Source organism: Artemia sp. Qi Xiang Cuo, chromosome 4 (assembly GCF_049724085.1).
Source record: "Artemia sp. Qi Xiang Cuo chromosome 4, ASM4972408v1, whole genome shotgun sequence".
Taxonomy (NCBI): domain Eukaryota; kingdom Metazoa; phylum Arthropoda; class Branchiopoda; order Anostraca; family Artemiidae; genus Artemia; species Artemia sp. Qi Xiang Cuo.
The window spans coordinates 83578002-83604362 of NC_142797.1; the positions used below are offsets into that span (position 1 = coordinate 83578002).

Genomic DNA, 26361 nt, shown 5'->3' on the forward strand with positions numbered 1-26361 from the left:
TGATCCATTTCTTGTCTCACGTTTATTTACTTTGGCTGGATTATTGTATAAAACTGGTTGTGTTTAATTTTCTTCTCTTAGGTTTGCTTTATCCCATATTATATTAATACGGTAGGTTACAAATGAATATACAAGAAGAGAACTAAAATTATTACCGACATATTTAAGTTTACAAAGAGCTTAACTTAATATTATGATACAAAATTAGTCGTCTTGTATTCATCAAAAATAACCTCCTAAAATCATCAAACTCAACTTCTTGTCAATTTCAAGATACCAAATTTTGGCAAGAAGTTATAAAATCAAGTGATGTGCGAATGATTGATTAGATACAGTCTCGCTTTTCACAGCTGACAAACATTCAACGTTCCCAACTTCTAAATATTTTTCAACAAGGAAGAAAAAAAATCGTTTCCGCCGCAAGCTTTCGATAAATTTCTACAGAAAAGACTCGTGTGACAGATTTAGCTGCATCTCGAAAATAGTAATATCAAGCTTGGCTGACCGAAATCAAAACATATTAATTGTAAATTAAATAATTTAAAATAATGATTAAACACAGGATTTTTTCGTGCGGTAAAAAATAAATATATATATATATATATATATATATATATATATATATATATATATATATATATATATATATATATATATATATATATATATATATATATATATATATATATATATATATATATATATATATATATATATATATATATATATATATATATATATATATATATATATATATATATATATATATATATATATATTTATATTATTATATATATTTTATTTTTTATATATATATATATATATATATATATATATATATATATATATATATATATATATATATATATATATATATATATATATATATATATATATATATATATATATATATATATATATATATATATATATATATATATATATATATATATATATATATATATATATATATATATATATATATATATATATATATATATATATATATAACAATTTAAGTAGCGTGTTTTTTTCCTATTTATATTTTAACGTCTGTTTTAACTATAATTTGAAAAGATGTGTATTCTTGTATAACGTCTTTACTACCATCCTCAGCGAAATAGGAGTAAAACTAAAACAAAGAAACAAATAAAAACCGTGAATGAATGAAACTAAAATTTATTATGGTGGATTAGATTTTTTATTCGATTCCGTGTTTTATCTTTTTCTTCTGTTTCGCTGAGGATGGCTATTGGTTTTATAGCCGGAACATTTAATTAGGTTTTATTTATTTTTAATCCCTGTCTCTCGGAAAAGTCTTAATTCCAAAGAACTTCTTGTTTTATGTAGGATTGAAAAAGGCGAGATTCATAGAAGAAATCACAGCAGAAACAGGCAGTAGACATAAACCAGAGGGGGGGGGGTCCTTGATTCTGGTCTGAAGGACCTCAAATCTGCAGAAAAATTGAAGAACTTAAGATTAACAGTGCATTTTCGTATTATCGTACACAATAACAGTTCCAAAGGGATGAATGCTTTTATTACATAGGGAAAACAATGACAAAATCTCTGGATATTTCGGTCACATACACAGTGACCGTCCTCAGCAGATAAACTCCAGAGATTGGATAAGCTCCAAGTATCCAGAGATTTTATCATTGTTTTCACTGTCTAATAAAAGGATTTATCCCTATTGAACTGATATTTGTACGTCATGGAAAGGCAGTGTGGTCTTCGAAAGTATTTATTTCGTATAGTCGATAGCACACTATGAAATACCTTTTACTGTTTGTTCGGTCTTTCTTTTTTTTTTTGTCCTGACATTCACATTTCAATACACGCCGAAATCTATCTCCTATTTGTATACTTATCTATTTACCTTAATTCTTGCTTAACTTTCCAGAATTAGTATGGTCAAACAGTAGTCCATCACAGTGATTCGGAATAAAAACTCTTAAAAAGTCTTATCTCATCCCAGACCTTGGCAATAGTGGACTGAACGAAAGAAGCAATTAATTGAAACGGAAAAGGGGGAAATAAAGCAATTTCCACACAAATGACTTTTCGCTCTTTCGCAATTGCTCAAGTTCAATTGAACTTATTTTCTGATCTTTTCATCATTTATTCCATTGTCTATCTTAAATGAATTTAGGTTATATTTACCCAGGCGGCTAGAAATAATCATCTTTTCTCACAAGGGAAATATCAACCTATGTATTCTTTGCATAGTGTCCTGTAAATCAATTACGAATATTTGATATTATTCTACCTGAGTAACATAGCTTATTTATATTTACCTATTTTTTTATTGTTATATGAGAGTTATTGCACGGTTTCAAATCGTTTGTGGTAATGAGAGGGAAGTAAAGAGCGGAACCTGTAAATAGAAACTAAAACTCTTCATCAGAATTTACACCACCAAATTCAATATATCCAAGATCCCTAAACTCCAATTTCACCCCCTTAGTCAATGAAAATGCGTAATTCCGCGTTTTTCTTGGAAAGATAGTCAAGAATGTGTCATTATCTGTACGTTTTTTTTCCAAAGATTTTTTCCAGTTTGTAAAGTACATGCCCTTTCTATAATTCAATTGAACTTATTTTCTGATCTTTATTTTCTGAACTTATTTTCCGATGAGATAATCGTGTTGACCGAATAGTCGTAGAATACTGGAAGAAGGTAGATTCCAGCAGGTATTTAAGTTAGTCATGCATTTTTCACCCCCAAAAAAATGCCACAACAAAGTAACAATTTATGCCATTTTGTGCCACATAACAAAAATTTTGGCCAAAATAGGGCAAAAAAAATGGTTACGAGCAAAAATCATGACACTGCCAATCGGTTTAAAATCATAAGAGATTCATTTGTGTAGCCTCAGTTTCAGAAGGCATATTGTCACACGGTGGTACATTTGTCCCTATACCACGATGCAGTCACTACAAAATGAACCACTCTTATAGATTGGTTACACAGTAATATTGACCGCTATAAAGCTATACAGGATTACATAATTTAACACCAACTCTCGTTTCCTTTGGAGACAGCAATTCTTAAAATCTAAAATCGTTATACAAAACTGAACTCTAGCGTAAAGAGCGGAGAATGAAGGCGTCTCCCCCCCCCCCCTCATATTCAGCATAAAGACATTTTGTCCCGGGAAAAAATGTATAACTAAATGAGCATTTACAATCTCAAAGTCTTGTTGTTCTGGCGTGAGTCGTGCAAAAACTTACGCAAAGAATATGGGTTTGAGTGGGCGTGGCACTCCGATTCATATACAGGAAAACATTGAAAATGATGTTTAAACCAAACAGAAATTTTATATGAATAATTTTTTCTAATAAAGTCAAAGTGCAACATTAAAATTTACAATGAACAGAAACAATTTTATACATGGGGGGGCTGTCACCCCTTCGATCCCCGCTATTTACTCTTAAGTCTCCCATTTTTTTTGAAAGATTAAAAAAGGAATGATCTAACACAAGAGCAATTTGGATAAAAAATTTATTATTTGTAACACAATGCCTCGTGATAGAAAGGAGTCATTAGGTTTTGAACAATAAGATTTCTACCTGAAATGTTTTTGATGACCAATCAGTAAATAAAACTCTTGCAATTATCAACTGCCTATACTAAAACATTTCCAGGAAATCAATAGTCAAACTTTAGCATAAAAAGCGGGGAGTTGAAATGCAAGAACTGAAAGGTTCAATTTCTAATCCAAAGGGATGGCTACCTAGTTCGAATGCCCCCCCCCCCCCCACAAAAAATCGCGTCTAGCTTGTAAAATAGTAACAAAAGGGCTCATTCGATTGGAATGGCTAGCGCCCTTTTTAATAGTCGAAAATGATTGGAAGGCAGCTAACACCCCTTCCACGCCCACCATTTCCCCAAACACATCCAATCAAAATTTTGAGATAGCCATTTTGTTCAGCGTAGTTGATTTCCAAATAGAAAATATCTCCTCTATATACAAAATAGTTTCTCCTCGTTTTAAATTTTAATTCACTCTTTGCTTTTATTATAAAAGAAATGTTTTTAGTTTTATTTCTTCAGGTGAAGCCTTTAACAAGGTGATGGACACACACCACAAATGATTATTTAGAGCCATTAGTAAAGTTCTGAGGGACCAACTGCACTGATCGTTGCCACAGAGAAGTTTGATCTCAGATCCTCTTTGTCCCAAAGAGTCGCATAACCATTGTTAGTTAACGACATTTTTTCCTAAAACTTAAACCCAGAGATCACCCTTGGGACTTTTCAAATAAAAATTTGTGAAGTTATTTTGATTATATTTCATCATTAAATTTAAAGCAAATTCAAAACCGAAAAGAAAATTAGTCTTTCTGCAGTAAATCAGCTGCTGTCTGAAACATTACAAAATGTTCCAAGTCTTGCACAGGTGGCATGTTAAAAGGTGGCACGTAATACAGGCACATACGCAGCGAAAATGTTATGGGGGCCAAACAGTACATTAGTTGGAGGGCAAATAGAAAATGCAAAAAAAAAAACACTAACGTTTTCAATATTTCTTAAGGATGACATGAGCCGGAAGCCCTCCCACCTCGAGTTTGAGTCTAGAAGCAGTTCTGATAATACTTTTATACGAAACGCTTTCATGACATAAATCACTAAAAAAAAAAATTTTATACCGAAGTAGCCCTGCCTTTGCACGCTTTTAGATTTTTCTTCAGCACGATATTATAAAGGGGGGAGGGATCTTCCACACATTTTTCCTTTGCCTCCTATCCCAGGGAATCTGCCTGTATGGTTGTAAGCATTGCCCTTACCTGTCAAAAATTCTCGCTTCTTTCAGAACATTTCCAAGGTTGATATACGCATCTAGAAAGTTGGGGTCAAGTGTAACAGCTTTCTCAAAATGATGTATGGCGAGCCAAAGTTCTCCCTGCGCATTGAAAACACACCCTAAATTCGACCAAGCAACTGCAAAGTCAGGTCGAGTCTCAATAGCTTTCAAGTAACAACCCTAAAATACAGAGAGTTAGAAACGCGAAAGTGAAACAACACTCACACGATAACATTAGAAAAAGCGACACTGATTCTGAATATTTAGAATAGGCCCTTTTAATACAATATTTATAATTTCAATTAAAATATTGAAGGTATTGCGCGATATATGTGGTGCTCATGGACCAAGCAAAAAAAATTTGACGATTATACAAATTTAAACAGTGTTGCTCTACAATATGAGAGCAACACAAATATTTTGGCTCGTAGCGAATAAGATTTTAGATGGCAACTATGTTTTTTGTCAGGTTATTTTGTAAACAGCCAACAGTTTATAAAGCTTGTTTCGATTGTTTTATTCAGAGGGAGGGGTTTTATTATTATATTCAAAATAGTATATTTCTGGAAAATATATGTAATAGAGTATTATTTTACTTTAAATTTTCTTGTGTAAGCCTTACTATTTAAGGAATTTATTTCCTAGAAAATTGTGTGCGCATCGTTTCAACCCTTAAAAGAGAATCTCTTATCCTTTCAACGTATTCAGATTTTGTTTTCAAAAAATGCATAGATTAATAGAATTACAAATTAAAATGACGTAAAAAGTGCTACATAGGACCAATATTAAAATCGTGAAAAATAAAAATAAGCTCACAAAAAAGATATTGAAAAGATATATAATCAACTTTGATAAGAAATAAAACATTAGCGCAACAATTGCCCTACGCTAAATGCGCAAGAGAGGCACTTACTAGCAGTTATAAGCGCAACTCGACCGTCCAAAATCAATACACACTAAAGCCAAAAAAGTGTCAGTTATCTTAGTGAAAGCCAAGGTATTTTTTAATAAGGATAACTCAGATCGAAGACACAGAGGGGTTTCTGAAGGATTATCAACTGGTGCAGTAGGTCACGTACAGTTAGTTCAAAATTACGAGAAAAACGAACTCACTGTGTTTCGATTATTGACGGTCGAACTAAGCAAGTGCCTCTCAGTAACGTTGACAAGACGAAAATGCCCACTACGCGCATTACATTTGCCATATCTACGCAACGGCAAATCGTTATTACTAACCACAGGCTAAAGCGCCCCCTACGCTAGTAGCTGGACTGGTCTGGTAGGAAGGCATAGACTTACCAAATTAGCTCAGCAAAAGAAGATATACCTAGACTTGATGAAAGTCTCGTGCATTGTACGGGCACACTATACCGGAAAAAGAAATAATTTGATAATTAATAAATGTTTGAATAACGCAGAATCATACAAACGAAAATCTATAGCCGTCTTCATTAGTCAGTTCTACAGTACGCTATCAGGACAAATTAGAATTTTGCAACCACTAAAAATGCCGAGCTTAAACACAAACTTAACACAAATAATGCAAAATATATATATATATATATATATATATATATATATATATATATATATATATATATATATATATATATATATATATATATATATATATATATATATATATATATATATATATATATATATATATATATATAAACATGAACCTGAAGGGTCCCACACTTGTATAACTATTTTATTCCTCCTCTGGTTATTACCTACAGGCACTATTTACGTTTATGATAATACTATACTATTTATTTGGTATAATTTAGTATTGTTTCTTTAGTATTTCTTGGAGTGAAATATGTCGAAATCTTTGATTTCTAAAAATTATGCCTTAAATCTTTACTCTAATTCGTCAATAATAAATTTCATTCTTCAAAATTGTGGAATATTCGACTCAAAATTAGGAACGGGATATACAGTTAATTGGCCATGTATTTATGCGTTATTTTTGATTTTATCCACAAGTGTGACTTGTCTGACCCAGGCATTATTGAACAAGTGCCCACCATTATTATTAATTAATAGTGTTAAGCGCGGATTAACGCGGCCTAAGTGATGTCAGCATGCAGTGAGACTAAAAAAAAGTGTATCAAATTGCTAAGGTATTTACGAACCATGCCCCCATATTGGTGGCATTTTTGCTTACAATGAGTCCTGTTTCAGCGTGTGGATGTCCATGTTTGCCAAGAACACGTTATACTTTCATTTTATCTGTACGTGTATTGATCCCATAAATGTTTGCACTACAATGAGTCTTTGTCTCAATGAGTGTAGGTCAGTTATTACTGAGAGTATTCTCTAACCTCAGTTTTATTTATGCTTATGTAGCGCCCTTAGATTTACCATCCCGGGCATTTCAGTTACAATTATTACCCACAGCCCTTTATATCCTTATTTTCATCTGTACATGAATGGGAATCATTAAATGTCTACAATGAGCCTTGTCTCGACAAGTGTATATCAGTTATTACTGAGAGTTTTCTTTGCCTTCACTTTTATCATTACATGTGTGGGACCTTAAACTTAGGGCAAACTTCGACGTACTAAGTTTGCATCGAAATATTTTGATGAAGACAACTTTATAAAGAAAATTAAAAAAAATTACACAATGCTATCCTAAAAGCCAATTTTATCCTATATTGTCAACTATACAGTATGCGCCTAAAAATAAGCCTAATAAATAAAATAATTTATATTAAAAAATAAAATACTTTAATTAATAAATAAAATAAAAATAATCCCTACGAAATCTTACAATAAGCTTAAATTTCAAAACAAAACAATACGATTTGCACAAATTATACCATTTATAAATAGCTATCTCAACCCTTTTCTTCCTTCAGAACTGCGATCCTGGAGCTTCCTTTCGTCTCATCGACCAAAGGTCAAGAAAAACAGTGTTCTTCTTGTCGCCAGGTGACATCTTTATCAGACTGCCTTTTTTAACGCGTAGACAACAATCACAGATGTTATTTATAAATCAAAATATTTGTTTACAAAAGAGTTCCTTTTTATGGCAAAAAAAAATTATTTCGTATTCTAAAAATTTAATTCATTAAAAAAGTTCAAAATTAAAATTTCTGTATAACTATGGTTTAAAATCCAAATAATTTCTCCAGCACATAATTTGTTTCTTTAAGCTAGGAATGTATTTTTTGTTAATTTTTTTCTAATTATCATGCAAAAGTTGATAATATCCATTTTTGAAACCTAATATATTATATACAAAATATTCATCTCGTAAATTTTTACATGTATTTTTTTCAGGAAGGAAAACAGTTTTGGAAACATCCCTTTTAGGTTGTAATGCAGCAGCCATTGATCTAGTAACTTATAATAAAACTTCAAATTTGTATAAAAAAAAGTAGTTTGACGCTGATTTCATTAAATATTATATTTATATTAAAATATATTATATTTTATAGAGTCGAATAACATTATATCGGTTGCTTTTATTACAGGGTTGATATATTTTTTGGTAGAAGTGTCTTCTTTTCTTTCTTGACATTTATGGCAGTTCCTCTAACTTGATAAACTTGCTAGTATCGGGCTGTAACAAAATAGTTTGGCCAGAATATAAAACTATCGTAAAGAATACTGTACAGTAGGCATGTACGCAGGATTTTTTTCCTGTGGAGGGGGAAGGCCAAGACAAAATATTTGAGAAATTTAATAAGAAATGCAAGGGAAAAATTAGGATTTCAGAGGTAGAGCACGACCAGCCCCCCCCCCCCCCCAATCCTTGCGTATGTCCCTGTCATACAAGATGCTCAAGTTTTTAAAAATAATGACAAAAAAATAGATATACTATATAATAAACCACAGTATATTACCGGCCCACAACTAATTGTTGTTGTCACACAGATTATCGTAAAAGTACCGAAACATAATTTTAAAGCTACAAGAACAAAAAACTGTAAAGCTAAAAATACCTGCCATAGATTAACTATATATATATATATATATATATATATATATAATATATATATATATATATATAATATATATATATATATATATATATATATATATAATATATATATATATATATATATATATATATATATATATATATATATATATATATATATATATATATATATATATATATATATATATATATATATATATATATATATATATATATATATATATATATATATATATATATATATATATATATATATATATATATATATATATATATATATCAACCTGCACACATAAACAATCTATAAAATCTATACAAAAAATTCTATACATTGCTATAGAAAAAAATCTTTACAAAACAGTCTATACATAATTATCACAGAAAATATTCAACTAAAACTTATAGCTAATATTAAATGCTGTCTTTTTTTCTATGAAGTGCAGGGGCAATATGTCACTACGAAAGATTATAGCACAGACACTCTTCGAAAGTGACAGAAATTGAAAAAAAAACGTATTCGGATTCGTCAATAATGCAAGACTCAGAAAACACAACTCACCCTGACCTAAAAATTGCATGAATTTAGTTGTAATAGCCCAACTACTTTATGTAAGACCAAAATTTGTAATAAATGGAAAATTTTGTAATATTCAGACAATATGAGCTGAAGAAACTGAAGATGTAACGACTGAAAAAATCCTGAATGTTACCCTACCTCATAATGCCAAATAAAATAAGAAAAAATAAACTTATATTATTAATTTATATACTTTTATGTTTCATATTTTAAAACTTATTTTTCAATACTTTGGCTATATTAAAAAAATTCTATATTTATTATTTAAACTTCATCTTGATGAAAAGACAAATAAAACAGGGGGAAAAACTTCCATATTTAAATTCAGCTTTTGTATTTATTTACTTGTTTTGATGAAACAACAGATAAAATAAGAAAAAAAAATACTTTTTTACTTTCTCTATCTTATATTTTACATTAGTATAACCTGTCTACCCTCCCTATGCTACCGTGCCTCTTTATGAAGTATATTAGTAATTTGTCACTGCAGTAGTTAAAAGCACATATACTCTTCGAAAGAGACACAATTAATAAAACAAAACAAACTTTTGATAAAGCAATCACTATCATTTATCATGCTCAGTTATCGTTTTCAAATTTTTGTTCGGATTACTTCCATCAGCGTTCCACAGTCTATTCCAGTTGGTATCGGAACAACATCCTAGGAACACGAGATTTGTCTCAAACCTTTTACAGATTCTTGTTCGGATTACTTCCACCAGCATTCCACGGTCTATTCCAGTTGGTATCGGAACAACATCCTAGGAGCACGAGATCCGTCTCAAACCTTTTCCAGATTTTTGTTCGGATTACTTCCATCAGCATTCCACAGTCTATTCCAATGGTATCGGAACAACATCCTAGGAACACGAGATTTGTCTCAAACCTTTTACAGATTTTTGTTCGGATTACTTCCACCAGCATCCCACAGTCTATTCCAGTTGGTATCGAAACAACATCCTAGGAACACGAGATCTGTCTCAAACCTTTTACAGATTTTTGTGCGGATTACTTCCATCAGCGTTCCACAGTCTATTCCAGTTGGTATCGGAACAACATCTTAGGAACACGGGATTTGTCTCAAACCTTTTTACAAATTTTTGTTCGGATTACTTCCACCAGCATTCCACAGTCTATTCCAGTTGGTATCGGAACAACATCCTAGGAGCACGAGATCCGTCTCAAACCTTTTCCAGATTTTTGTTCGGATTACTTCCATCAGCATTCCACAGTCTATTCCAGTTTGTATCGGAACAACATCCTAGGAACACGAGATCTGTCTCAAACCTTTTACATATTTTAGTTCGGATTACTTCCATCAGCATTCCACATTCTATCCCAGTTGGTATTGGAACAATATCCTAGGCACACGAGATCTGTCTCAAACCCTTTACAGATTTTGTTCGGATTACTTCCATCAGCATTCCACGATCTATTCCAGTTGGTATCGGAACAACATCCTAGGAACACGAGATCCGTCTCAAACCTTTTACAGATTTTTGTTCAGATTACTTCCATCAGCATTCCACAGTCTATTCCAGTTGGTATCGGAACAACATCCAAGGAACACGAGATCCGTCTCAAACCTTTTGGTGAGACGAACACCTACAGTACGATTGGATTTTGCACCGGATGTGGCGTGCGCGAAAGTGTGGAACGTGCTTCCACAAGAGCTGAGATGTAGGAGCTCCCTTGGGTCTTTTAAAAATAATTTGAAAAAATATCTTATTGAATTTCAAAAAATAGTTAATTAACAATTGAGATTTTTTTGTTATTGTTTTAAAAATTATTATCATTATTATATCGGTTTGTTTTTTGTTTTTTATTCATTTATTATTATTTTGTAAGGTTAAGGTAGCTGTGCTTTCGGGGAGGAAGGTGGAATCTCTTAGATAATGAATTGTATGGATGAGGGATGTGATTGTGTTGAAGAGTAAAGCGAGAGTCTTAAAGCGTGATTAGGAGGAATTGTTGCTTTTTAAGGGACTCAACGTGCGTTTTTTGCATTGAGAAGTTTATTTATGTTTATTCATTTCTATTTGTTTTAATAAAGCCCGATTGAACTGACTTTCGATATGTTGTAACTTTAAAATTGCGAATACCTAACTCCCGGTGTCATAAAAATGGTACAGATTTGGCTGCAATAAAACAAAATTAGATTTTTGTCAGGTTAGAGTTTCAGAAAGTAATCATAGTTCGTGTAGTGAAGAATATAATATTCTATCGTCAAAAAGCTGTTTTTTTTTCAAAAAAATATTCTCGACTTCAAGCAATTTTCTGAAATAACAACCGAAAAAGCATTGGTTGCTACTGCCAAAAATGCGTTCTATACATAAACTACTATAGCACAAAATTTCTCCAGGCCTACATTTTTATTTGTCTTTAAGACGGGTTGGAGATATTTTTTTAACAAATTTAGCTATAAAATTAATCAGAAATATCTCTAAAATCATTCAAATCTCAATTTCTTATTTCCTGCACAACATTTTTAAAATGGAAATATCTACGGACTAAAAAATGGAAAACGACACAACTTTTTACTTAGCTTTGAAACAAGCAGACCAATTATTTTCTAAGTCTTAAATTAAGAGCCAGATAGACGTTGCGTTCCGCAAGCTAGAAGTGGCAGCATTGTATCCAGCTTTCGACCAAGAAATTTCACCTGGGTTAATGCTTTTTCGGCGTTTCTTACGCAAACGTAAGCGTTCTAAGGCTCTCTTACCGTTTAAAGTTCTACTCCACAAAACTGACAGTTTAAGCAGTTTTGAGGAAATTTTTATTGTACATTTTTAAGCCTCTTAAGACTTACTAGAGGTTAACCCTCTGTTGTAGAGATCTCAGTTGTAATGGTTAATACTGAAATAACCTTTTTTTAAACACATTTCTTCTTCTGGAATATATTTATAAAAACTAAGAAACAGTTTTCAAGAAAAGGTTGACTTTCATTGGCCTTATACACGTATGCCGTTGAAACGCCCCATCTGTCTAACCCTGTATTAAACTAAAGCGCTATCTTACTTCACTGTTGTGTTACAGTAAAATAACTTCAATTACTATTATTACAATAACTATAATACCTTACAACAAAGATAGTAATAATAATAACAAGACGAAGACGGTAATATCATCAAAACAAGCGATTCTTACCTTATTTTTGTTATATAGTTGTCATTTTATTTGTTTATAATGACTACCCTACTTGACGTGGAAGTCGCACGGCTATAAGCTTCACATTTTTAATATCGATTAATTTCCAAAATGTATGATAAAGAAAGAGGTTAAAATATCAGTTAAAATGTGTAATATTCTCTCTTGGCAAAAGTGGGTTATTTATTATCAAAATAATTTGTTCCACTTCTCCGAAATATAAAAAAAAAATACACAAAATGAGAAAACTTCCGTTTTTGTTACGGGGGGGGGGGGGACATAGTAGTTTTGGCAAACAGTTTTTTCCGACCTTTGTCCTTCTCGGAAAGCCTTTCCCCACAAAAAAAAGAAGATTTCTATGGTCCCAAATCCAAGCCTTGTTAACTTAGCACTGGAATCCCAGTAACTTTGTTTATGAACGATCTAATAATACACTTAAAATTTAATTTAATCGGCATTAGGAAGTTCGAGTGATTCGAAACAATTCGAATAGATATTCCCAGTTTTTCTCCAAAAAATAGGGCCTTTTCCAGGTTATCATAGATGAAAATTTTGCTTTGGGGATCTATAAGGAGTTTCTAGGTTCTTATGGGCAAAAGTTTACTTATGATCAAAAGATTTCTATAAATTTTTCAGAACTCGCAGCTGTGTTGGCCTCAGGCGGCCCCAGGCTGCAATGAGTTTTTAGCTGTGTTGGCCTAAGACTGCAGAACTTTTTAGCAGGGTTGACCTCAAGCTTCAATGAGTTTTTAGCTGTAATGGCCCCAGGCTGCAATGGGTTTTTAGCTGTGTTGGCCTCCGGATGCAATGAGTTTTTAGCTGTGCTGGCCTCAGGCTGCAATGAGTTTTTAGCTGTGTTGGCCTCAGACTGCAGAAGTTTTTAGCTGTGTTGGCTTCAAGCTGCAATGAGTTTTTAGCCGTGTTGGCCTCAAGCTGCAATGAGTTTTTAGCTGTGTTGGCCTCAAGCTGCAATGAGTTTTTAGCTGTGTTGGCCTCAGGCTGCAATAGGTTTTTAACTGTGCTGGCCTCAAGCTACAATGAGTTTTTACCTGTAGTACTAATATGACCTTCTTCTTTTTTATCAAAAACGACGGTCGTACGAAAATCAGAACGTATGAAAGAACGGAAAGTTAACCTTAATTTTTTCATATTCCCCTTCAAGTTGAACTAAAGTTGCAGAAACTGAGGGGTTCGAGGTTTATGCAGCTATTGAGATAGTGCTAGAATAACGTGGTGCACAAGTGCTTAATAGCAGTTTAGTTGTTAAGGATCCATCAAAGCTCCATAGGTTCTCTCTTCTGAACCCACAGATCAGATGCCAATTTGAATTTGCTGCTTATTTGCAAGGATTACTTTGTTGTAGGCCCATTGGCACTTATCGGAGCGGGTAATTGCCCCCCTTTAATTTTGACAAGCACATTTTTTTTTGCATCGTCATTAAAAAATAAACAAAATCGAAAAGCCCCCCCCCCTTCATTTTGAAAAACATGTTTTTTTGTTTAGTCATTTAAAGAAAAAAAGGAACGAAAATGCCCCCCTAAATTTTTGAAATATATATATTTTGGCATTTTCATTTAAACAATCAAGAAGACTCGCCACCTCATATTTTGAAACATACGTTATTTGTATCTTCATTTTAAAAAATGGAAAAAACCTAATCTGGGAAGGTATTGCCAAGCTTCCATGTTAACCCTCTTTTAATCTCTAAGTCTTATAAATTTGCCTACTTGCCAGTATTTTACCAAAACATAGATCTTATTTTCCATAATATTATAGGAGAGCAAAAAAGAACATTAAAATTATCGCGGGAATAGTTTTACGTTCGAGGATTTAAATTAGAAAAAAAAGCAAAAAGTGACAATATGTAGCCAAATTTTTCTCTACCAAATAAAATATTAAGCTTTGATTGTCAGTGGCTCCCAAGAATGGTTGTCACACTGTATATCCAAACAAACTTCAACCTGCTTGTCTCTCACGCTTTGTTAAAACCGACGGAAAAGTGTCACATATCGCCTAGGGCAGAGGAAACATTTTCTCATTGGTGTAGACTACATGAAATTTTGAACAGGTATATCAACTGGTGCTGACGAGTATATACAAAATCGAGCTAGATTCGATGTCGATTCGACAATACAACATACAAGAATCTTGATTCAGTATGTATACAAAAACTCCACCCTTCTTCTCTGTTCTTAAAGCCCATTGCTGTGTCACAAACAGAAAAGGTGGGGAGAAAGCAGTATCCCTGATATTGAGAATGGACCGGTGCAGTTCGTCTATAGACTTGCATGTGGATAGACTTGCACTTCGTCTCATAAAAACAAAAAATAATAATAATAACAGAAAAACGTTGATGCTGGTACAAAAACATAACTGAAGTGGTACCACTTCTTATTATTATCTTTTTTTCAGCTGAAACTGTTTGGCCTCTTTTTAATGCAGTAGAACTTATTAAAACCTCAACAGCGGAAATGATTGAAAACAGAAATACCACGCGGCATGTAAAATATAGAAAAACATAGAAAAAGAAGAAGCAAAGAAATCATTACAAAATAAAAAAAAACAGAGTGCAGGGGTTAGACTTTTCTAAAGGCTGCATTTCAGTCAGCTCATTAAAGGGGCAAAGGAATAATGCTAGACGCAAATTACATTTGTCAGTAAAAATTATGTGACTTCACTTCTAGGTAAATCACGGTCAACGCAGCAGCATTGACCGGGGATTTAAAATGTTAAAATATTGCTTTCATAATTAAATAAGATACAATTTACCAGCTATCCATTGAAATATAATAACAATAATCAAGCATACCCACAGGGTAGAACAGGCAACTTAGACCCCTCCCTTTCCCCTGGTAGACCGAAAATATATAAAAGAAAAAGCAAATTGTAGTTTTTGGGAAAATCTGACACTTTTTTTTGTCAAAGTTTAACTCATCTAAATCTTTTTAAGCAGCCTCCCCTTGAGGGTCTGTGCGGATCTGCTTGGGTAGAGTTCAATTTTAGAAGCACTTGCCATTTGTGTGTTGTAGTTGCAGTGTTTAGTAGCATTGAATGTTATTCTAGCTCAGCTGAATCATGTGAATTGTCTCTTATCTACCCTCACCCCTCCAAGTTTTTACAACAACTAACCATTTCTGTTTTTCGCATAAGTAGGGTACATGAATCCACACTTTAATACTCAACAAAATTGTGTCAAAAAACATTATCACAAAATGTGAAGTATCAAAACCTAAACTCAGACATTGTTTGGATACAACAATGTCAGACTCTGAATACGTTTGGATGCATTCCTTCAAATGCGTCTGTATTCCTTTTAATGTTCATAAATGTTTTTGGAATTACAGTTAAAATCGGGATTTAAGGCATGTCTTGGCTTCTTAAAATTTTTGAAACAAGAAAAACAGGATAAGGCAATAATAAATACCATATGTGGGTTATTTTACTTTGTCTCGCAGATTTCCACACTTTTCATGGTGCAATTCCGTTTCATCCATGACATCACAAAAAGGATTAGCAGCCCCCCTCCACCTGAAATTATTCCGAGGATATCCCCCGACTGAAAAGATTAGGGAGACTCGCTAAAATTTGCATACTTCTGGATGTTCAGGCCATTATCCATGGATTATTATATAAACCATAAAATCATCTAATCTTAATAAAGGCTGTGTTTTTAGTTTTTGTTTCTTGTGGCATCCGTTACATCAGAGCCTGGAAATGCGGCTAGCCAATTCCCCAATTCTTTTTTTTCAACACTATTTATGGCTAGAGTGTTTTCGTTAATTTGATTCCACGCTATCCTATGCCGAGGGGGATTTAGACACCTTATCTCCCAGATCTGGCCTAACCACACACGTAATTTCTTTTCCCTATTCATACGGTATGCTAAAAATAAATTAAGAAATGATTTGTGTTGCTTGGGCAGTATTGATTGCCCAGTAGCAAGTTTATTTCTACAGACTACTATGAGGCTGCGAAGACTGTTCCAGCTACTGTCCCCACTTAGTGATTCTGCTATGCGTATTCATTTACATTGATTCATTTGATTTGTTACGCCAATGTAAAAACAGATATTTGTGCATGATTTAAATTTAGCTTATCGCTCTTTACTACAAGAATTTTGGTAGAGTTCACAAATAAAGGGGCGAACAAAGATAGTATGGACCTACAAACATGGGGAACTGCTAGCTGCCTATATGAACAAAATTGGTAGATCAGTCCGATGGGTGCAATACAGTTCAATCCTTCGGATGAGCAGTTCCATAACTCAGACTAAGAAATTTAAGTCGGTTTTTTCTATGGTAAAAAATAGATAACCAAAAACAATATTTTATCAACTACCTTGACAAAACAATTCAATAACAAGATTTCTCAAGATAACATATGGTCTCTGAGTATTCATTATCTTTGGGTATTTGAACAGTACATGGCACCCACATGTGTTGCTTCTAAAGGCGACTAAAGAGAAGCAGTTTACTTATACGAAAATGTGTGACTAAAAAAATGTGACAAAAATGTGTATGACTAATTTCTCACAAAAGAACCAATCAGGTTTCTTTTGGCTCAAAATTTGAAATAGCGACAACGAACATACACAGCAGCAGTTAAAAAAATCGATGTTATTTGCATTCCATTTCTAGTATACGATTAAGGAATATTGTGAGTATTGTATCCTTACAATAGAGTATTGTAAGCAAATGAAAAGATGCTTCAAAGAGTGCATTTGAATGCCTAATTGTCCTCGATAATCTTGACTACATATTCAAATTTTGTTCAAAAATTTTATCGCAACTCAACATTTTAATCCTTAAGCAAAAAAACTGAGAAAGCAAGGCACTACCAATCAATTTACAATTATTGATATATATCGTTTCTCATATGCATCTTTCTCATGTGCAGGCATAACGTTATAAATATTTCAGAAAAATTGAAATGACTTCTTGGGTGAAATGGAGCGAGTCTCCAGATTTGTGCTTTAAATTTTCCTCTGCTGAAAGTTCCTATTTCATAAGCTTCACTAATTTAAGCTGTATCTGGAAGGGAAAAAGGCTAACGATGAGATTGGTTAAAAATACAAGGTAAGACTGTTAACCATTTCCATCAAGTTCTAAATTCTATTAAGAAAAGATAACTTCTGAATCAGTCCTAGAGATTTACCATATGATTTAGTTTTGTTTTATCATTATCGCACTTTAAATTGTTTTGTGGTTAAATTTTGATTAATATTGTAATCGGCTTGCAAAAATACATCGCAAAAAACTGAAAGAATTATTTCTCTTTTTAACACAGATAGGACAGTAATCCGTCTTTTCTCTTTAACCCGACTTATAGTGTTAAGGGGAGAGTACAATCTGAAACAGGAGGTATAGTCAGCTTATCCATGCAATTTGAATAAACGACAATTTAGCCTATTTCAACAAGTCTTAAGACTATATTGGCTAGGCGATATTTCACGTTCCATTTTACTGGATGAAAAGTTTCCTCGTTCGAATGTTCTTTTTGCTCTGAAGTTATTTTCGTCTACTTAAGCTGTCATAGAAAAGTCAGAAAACCAACAAGTCCCAGCGTGGAAGTGACCGCGTCCTTCAAAAAACCTGAACAAAACAAAATATTATTCGCAAGGCAAGCGCTTTCATGCAATCAAACGAAGAAAAACAATCCAAATTTTCTACAATGGATCTTCACAATTTGAGAATTTGGCATAGATGGCATTGTTAATTTCTCGTCAGATGGGGAATAGTTAATATTCATAGCGAGTAAGATATACTAAGAAATCATAAACATTATATTTCATCACAATAAAATTGGAAATCAATCAAGCAAAATTGTCTAATTTTTCATAGCTTGTCAAAGAATGAATGAATTTTCAATTTTCCATCTAGCAAAAATAAATTTTTACGCTTGCACTGAGCAAAACTTGTTCTCTTTTTTTTTAAATTCATCAATCGCAGGAGCGCAGAGGGGAGAGTGTTATGCACAGAGCTGGTGAATATGCTAATCTGTTGGATTTTGAATCAACACTTAATTATATTTACAATAAAATATTCAGTTTACTCCAGCTTTGATGTTTTTAGAATTTGATTTGATTTAACTTAATTTAGGGCATCAATTTCTTTTTAATTTGGTTAATAAACTGTATAACACTATGACATAATACCCTGAATATGCCTAAATATGCACAGAATGAATCATAGTACAACAGCTCTGTACATAAGATTCGCAAGGAAGCGCATAAAAAGCAGGGGTTAAAGGGAATGATCAATTATTTTGGATTGTTTTTCTCGTACGTAAAGTGTTTCCTGTAAATAAGCCCTTACAGTTTCTTGAGTAGCTAAAATTAACATTTTACCCTATCTGCAATGCCATTGAGAGTGTGTGGTAAACTGAATAAATCTTCAAGAGCTGGGCCTCCAGTAGGCTAGGTTAAGTCTCCCATTAAAAAAAAATCCTAGAGTAGGCTCTAGGCTACTCTAGGCTACATCCTAGAGTAGAAAAACCGAAAAGCCTGTTTATCCCATTCCGGCATCTACCTTGTTAGCGGTATCTAGGGGTTTTGGCTTATTGGCCAACCTTCAAGGGCCAAAAAAAGAGTTTCTCTCCGAAAACTGCAGGAAGAAATCATAAGAAAGGATTTAAAGGAAATGGGAGCTTCATGTGAGGGGGTAAAGGCTGAAGCTTTGAACAGATTGAGTTGGAGGGGGAGCATCCGTAGCTGTCTCAGGCACAATCTACTAAGTCCTGCAATGGATTATTAGTAATAATAATATTAGTATTAGTAGTAGTAACACTAGTAATAGTAGGCTCTGAGCCAAGTTAATAATATGTTTTCTTGTGGATGAACATCTCAGTAAATATAAAAAAATTCTATGAATCCTAACAATATCGCAAATCACGTTGACCTATCAGAAATTGCGATGAGTAACAATATCATAAATCGTATCACGTTAACATCCCAAATCGCGTTGACGTACCGCAAATCGCAATAAAATTAATAATATCGCAAATCACGTCGCGTCAATGATATCGCAAATCGCGTTGACGTATCGCAAATCGCAATATAAATAATAATATCGCAAATCGCGTCGTGTCAACAATATCACAAATAGCGTCGTGTCAACAATATCGCAAATCGCATTGACGTATCGCAAATCGCGATATAAATAACAATATCGTAAGTCACGTTGACTTATCGCGGAGTTTTGGCGTTGTACAGAAAGGAAATGTTTATTCCACTATTCAAATTCTGTAGATAATTTATAAAAGAGACACGTGCATAGGAATTATACTTGAAACTCTGAAAAAGATGAATAGAATAAAAAACTTATGGAGACAATATAATAGGATAGGCATGTTATTTTTGTATACAATTTGTCTTAAAATCAATTAGATATATGCTATAAAATCTGCTATTTTGTTGGGATTTGAGCTCATGAAATACTACACATCAAGGAAGCACCAAGCCATCAGTGAGAATAACATCCAGCCAGACACCAATTCAGCCTTCCGCCGTTAAGACTTTTCCTTTCAAATTTCTCCTGTTCATATTAGAACTCCGTCAACATATTCCTTAATATAAGTACTAAGCAGGAGTCCAGTCACTGGGCCTTGATTCAGAGCCCAAAGCATCTGGCCAACCAATTCAGAATCCTACCATTAGACTTTCCTTCCATGTTTTTTTTTAATGTAACTTGATTGCTCAAAAAGTTTTTGTTGCTAAAAATCTTAAGCATTTTTCCAGGTTATTTTCCTAGGAAGGTGCGGCATTTCATGTTAAAATTTAATAAATTTTAAATAAAAAGTTGCTATGAGTGAAATATTGAGTACGCTATATTTTAATACCACCCATCCATGCGGTAACTGGACAAATGCAAAATCTTCATTTGATAGATTGAAAAAATGGTTTAAAAGTACTTTTTCTCAAGTTCATAATTAACACCATAAGGAGAAAACAAATGTGATGTTTTTTTTTCTCAAGGTCATAATGATAATGGCAAATTGGACTGGAAAACAAAATACTGGAAAGGAAAATATCAAAATTAAAAATTAAAAAAAGAAAGAAAGGAAAATATAAGGAAAATATCAAAATTATACTATGTGATTTTTAAATACCACTAAGTTTGGGCTTCTTTTGAACTTGATAATTGAAAGAATAGACAAATCGTTTAACTATTCAATGAAGTACAAAAATCTAATACAGAAAATGTTTGGTCATTTGACCAAAAAATTTTAGTCATTGACCAAAAATTTACCATTTTTGGTCATTTGTCTTCTTCTCGCACAGATAGAGGCAACACAATCTTAAAATTGGAAGAAAACATACAATATTATTGGTGGGACATACGAGACGAAATATTCGAAGTCAAAAATATTTCGTTTGCTTAGCAATACACTGATTCAGCAGAGATCAGGGTAAGTAATTAAAAAAAGAAAAAAAAATCCACAAGATAAAATCTCAAAAAAATAAATAATCTTAAACGCTAAAAAATAGCTAAGGAAATGCCATGTTTTCAATCTATTTTCCCGTTGGTATATTAGAGATTAAGTAAAGAGGGTAAAAATTAGCTAGTTTACTCAAGAGTAAATTTAAACAAAGACTATTTTGTGAGGTTAGGTTTCAGGAATTCCCTTTTTGAAAATACAAAAATACAAAAAATAGTAGGCATTTAGAGACTTCCAGACATAATTCTGGTACATTCCAGAAGTCAATTATCATGAACGATTATATCAATTATTATAGTACATGGCTGGAGTCATCTTGACAACCTTATCGTGATGCTCCTGAGAGTAGTAGGCAAAATAGGGGAACTTTTACTGCTAATTTCAATCACCATCTATCCACTAGCCGTCCAGCCCAGTGTCAGAGCATCAGGCAGGGTATTATGTGGAATACACTCCGTAAATTCAATGGACTGAAAACAGTAATGGCTGACAAAACCATACCTTGGGCAGGACATACGAAGCACCGACCTTGGTGCGAGAGGCAATCCCTTGAGAAGCAATGCAAGGTGGGAGAAAGACCTCTCCTGCAAGTACTGGTTACAAGGATCAAACGCCCCTTGGCGCTAATGGCTGGCGAATGATGGATGACTCTCTACTCTCTTTGGAGGGACACGTGCTTCCTGTCCAAGCCAATCTAAAGCTTCTCGGGGTTCTCGGGATGCAAAAAAGAATGGTAGACATTTTCACACTACCAAAAAGACTTTTATAAGGGGGGCAAAAATACAATAGGCAAGTCCCACATCAAAATACCACACCCGAGGGGTACCAATAGCCAAGTGGCTTTTTTGGGGATGCCAAGGCAATGGGCGTTTGTGAGCCCATTGAGTTCACTCGCTTTTTGAGTTCACCCGCAATATTAGTAATATATTGCTCATATTTAGTAGCCAGGAGGATTAACACTGCACTCCCTTTAGCGCTTACAATAATGATTCCAAATTACAATAGTGTTAAGATTATAAGAGGAAAAAACTGGGTAAGCCACAAGCGATTAAAGCCCCCGTATTCTAATGCGAGCTGTTGCAAAAGCTACTACAAACATATTCAAAAGGGATAGAATGATCATACCTTAGCCTCATCCAGCCGTCCCAAGGCTTTTAATAAGTTACCTAAGTCACTTCTAACACAGTACAGGTCCTAAAATGAAAATTAGTAAGATAAGAACACGACAAAAAAGTGGATTTCAGAAGTGAGATAGATATAGTCAAATCCGAAAACAATCCCAAAAATTCTCTAAGAAATTTTGCAAAATGCGAGTTTGGAAATAAATTTTCCAGATCAGAAATCTAACTAAAAATAATTCTTGTGCTTCATACAAAACACTACCATTAATCCTCCCTTTTATATTCTGCTTCTCATTTTGGAATCCATCAAACACTTCTCAGGTCCGAGATGCGAGGAGTTTATCCAAAATATCATCAAAATCCTCCACATCTACTTTTTCAGTTTTTCCCGTAGATGTATTTCTGTGACACGTTACGCCTTTTTAAAATCGGAGTAAGGCAAGATGTTCAATCTGGATGGTTACAAGGCTTAAAATGGGGCTCTTTAGCCTGGGCACATCAGCTTTTACTACCTATCAAGCCTGTTTGAGATGTGACAGCCTCATGTGATGGAAGTGCAAATGGAAAGACTCCGGGAGGATTTTTTCTAAGGGACAAAACACAAAAAAGGCATATTTCTCTATAAAAATATACTGTTTGTGCAAATAGTTTTTTATGTTTACAGTATAATTAAACCGCATAAATTACAGAATGTTAATATGAACAGTATCATCTTTTTGCACATGAAGAGACCGAAAAACACTCACTATGATTAAATAACAGAATTTAGAACTTTTTTTTAAGTTTATGCTGTAATTACATAACGGAGTTCAGAATATTTTCCTTAAAACGCAAGAATTGCGGAGTTGCTCAAAATTACTTCTTTCCTCCGTTTCTTGACCAAGAACATTTTTTGGAAATTACCAGTAAATCTTAAGTAGGCCATTTTTATTAATTTTAATTTAATTAATTAATTTAATTTAAGGATGGGCAAAAGAAGCATTTTTTTTAATTTGAGGATGAACATAAAAAGCAAGAAATAAAATTTGGTTTTACAATAGGAAAGTATTTGTTTATAGGAGGGGATATATGAAATATATGCCGTGAAGTTATAGTCATATAAAACTTGGAGGATTTTATAAGGGTGGAGAATATATAAACTTGAACCCAATCTATATCCCCAGCAGCCATCAATGCAGGGGTCAAATTTATTCACCCATCTTCGAGGTGAGGTTTTAGCTGTACATGACTATAGTTCACACTGCAACCCATAAACAAATGTCACCAAATTAAAGTCATAGCAACTTAGAGGGTTATATTGAGGTGTTGATACACAAGTTTGTACAGCCCCTTTATACCTCCTAGAGTGACTACTGTAGGAGCCAAATTTATACAGCCATCTTTAAGGTGCACCTTTAGCTGTGTTCAACAATATAACACCACATATACACACACTACAAACTGTACACAAATATTGTCAAGTTAAAGTCAAAGCAGCTTAGAGGGTTATACCAAAGAACTGATAAGTTGTACAGCCACTTCTATATCTTCTGGAGTAGCTCATTTATACAGCCGTTCTTTGCAGCCAGAAGCAGGACAAGGTTGTAAGTTATGCCCTGGGGGCATATTATGTTTGTATAGAGAGGGTGGTCGTAGAAACTTCGGAATAGGATCATTGGATTGGAATTAAGATGTTCTAGTGCCCTTTTTAAGATTCAAAGCGATTAGAGGGTGGATACCACCCCCCCACGCCTTGTATTTTCCTGAAATGTATCTGACAGAAATTCTGAGATGGCCATTGTTGTCATAAAAACTTCGAAAACAGCTCATTCGATCGGAATTGAAAGGGCTAGTGCTCTTTATAATAGTCAAAAGTGATTGGAGGGCAACTAACCTCGCTCCCACGCCCAGCATTTCCTCAAAAATTTCCATTAAAATTTTGAGATAGCCATTTTGTTCAACGTAATTGAAAGAACCGGAAATTATGCCTTTGAGGATGACAGCCCCCTACAACCCTTAGTGCAAGGGTTGTAAGTTATGTCCTGGGGACATATAAGGTATATATAGAAAGGGTGATCGTACTAAGCTTCGGAAGGAGATAATTGAATCTTTCTAGTGCCCTTTTTAAGATTCAGAGTGATCAGAGGGTGGATGCCCCCTACCCCCCCCCCGCCCTCAACACCTCACATTTTCCCACAATGCATCTGATAAGAAATTTTGAGATGGCTATTTGTTATCTTCGAAGCTTCAAAAAGAGCTCATTTGATTGGAAATTGAAAGGACTAGCGCCCTTTTTAATGGTCGAAAGTGATTGGAGGGCAACTAAACTCCCTCCCACGCCCACCATTTCCTCAAACCCATCCAATCCAAATTTTTTATAGCCATTTTGTTCAACGTAATGAAAGGTCCTGAAATTAGGTCTTTGAGGATGAACCCCCCCCCCCCGAGCCCCCGGGGCATGGATTGTAAGTTATGGCCTTGGGGCATACACGGTATATAGAAGGGTCATCGTATTGGACTTCGGAGGGGGTTCATTGGATTGGTAATCCGAAGTTCTAATGCCCTTTCTAAGATTCAAAGTGATAAAAGGGTGGATACCCCCCCCCCCTCACATCTCGTATTTTCCCGAAATCGATCTGACAAAAACTTTGAGATGGGCATTTGTTGCCGTAGAAACTTCGAAAACAGCTCATTTGGTTGGAAATTGAAAGAGCCAGTGACCTTTTTAATATTCGAAAATGATTGGAGAGTAACTAACCCCCCTCCTACGCCCAGCATGTCCTCAAATACATTCAATTAAAATTTTGAGATAAACATTTTGTTCAACGTAATTGAAAGGACCAGAAATTATGCCTATATATATATATATATATATATATATATATATATATATATATATATATATATATATATATATATATATATATATATATATATATATATATATATATATATATATATATATATATAGAGAGAGAGAGAAAGAGTGATCGTATAAACTTCAGAGCGTACATTAGATTGGCAATCAGAAGTTCTACTGCCCTTTTTAACATTCAGAGTGATCGGAGGGTGGATAACCCCCATCCCTCCAAACCTCGGTATTTTTCCGTAATATATATATATATATATATATATATATATATATATATATATATATATATATATATATATATATATATATATATATATATATATATATTTTCAATTACGTTGAACAAAATGTTTATCTCAAAATTTGTATTAAATGTGTTTGAGGACATGGTGGGCGTGGAAGGGGGGTTATTTGCCCTCCAATCATTTTCGACTTTTAAAAAGGGAACTTGCACGTTCAATTTCCAAGCAAGTGAGCTATTTTCGAAGTTTCTTCGACAACAAATGCCCATCTCAAAGTTTTTGTCAGATCGATTTCGGGAAAATACGAGATGTGAGGGGGGGGGGGGTATCCACCCTTTTATCACTTTGAATCTTAGAAAGGGCATTAGAACTTCGGATTACCAATCCAATGAACCCCCTCCGAAGTCCAATACGATGACCCTTCTATATACCGTGTATGCCCCAAGGCCATAACTTACAATCCATGCCCCGGGGGCTCGGGGGGGGGGGTTCATCCTCAAAGACATAATTTCAGGACCTTTCATTACGTTGAACAAAATGGCTATCTAAAAATTTGGATTGGATGGGTTTGAGGAGTTGGTGGGCGTGGGAGGGAGTTTAGTTGCCCTCCAATCACTTTCGACCATTAAAAAGGGCGCTAGTCCTCTCAATTTCCAATCAAATGAGCTCTTTTTGAAGCTTCCACGATAACAAATAGCCATCTCAAAATTTCTTATCAGATGCATTGCGGGAAAATGTGAGGTGTTGAGGGGGGGGGGGTGGTAGGGGGCATCCACCCTCTGATCACTCTGAATCTTAAAAAGGGCACTAGAAAGATTCAATTATCTCCTTCCGAAGCTTAGTACGATCACCCTTTCTATATATACCTTATATGTCCCCAGGACATAACTTACAACCCTTGCACTAAGGGTTGTAGGGGCTGTCATCCTCAAAGGCATAATTTCCGGTTCTTTCAATTACGTTGAACAAAATGGCTATCTCAAAATTTTAATGGAAATTTTTGAGGAAATGCTGGGCGTGGGAGCGAGGTTAGTTGCCCTCCAATCACTTTTGACTATTATAAAGAGCACTAGCCCTTTCAATTCCAACCGAATGAGCTCTTTTCGAAGTTTTTACGACAACCAATGGCCATCTCAGAATTTCTGTCAGATACATTTCAGGAAAATACAAGGTGTGGGAGGGGGGTATCCACCCTCTAATCGAAGTGGGGGAGGATAGGTT

At 33.9% G+C, this 26361-nt stretch overlaps 1 protein-coding gene across 1 annotated transcript in view; it reads right to left on the bottom strand.

Annotated features, from left to right (window-relative positions):
* The window catches only part of LOC148953538 (uncharacterized), a 48218-nt gene that overhangs the window by 4348 nt on the left and 17509 nt on the right, over positions 1-26361 (bottom strand). The window contains exons 4-5 of the mRNA XM_089088000.1: positions 22052-22120; positions 4792-4988 (exon numbers count right to left, since the gene is read on the bottom strand). Of these exons, the coding sequence (XP_088944126.1) occupies positions 4792-4988; positions 22052-22120 (266 nt within the window). The remainder of the gene's footprint in view (positions 1-4791; positions 4989-22051; positions 22121-26361) is intronic.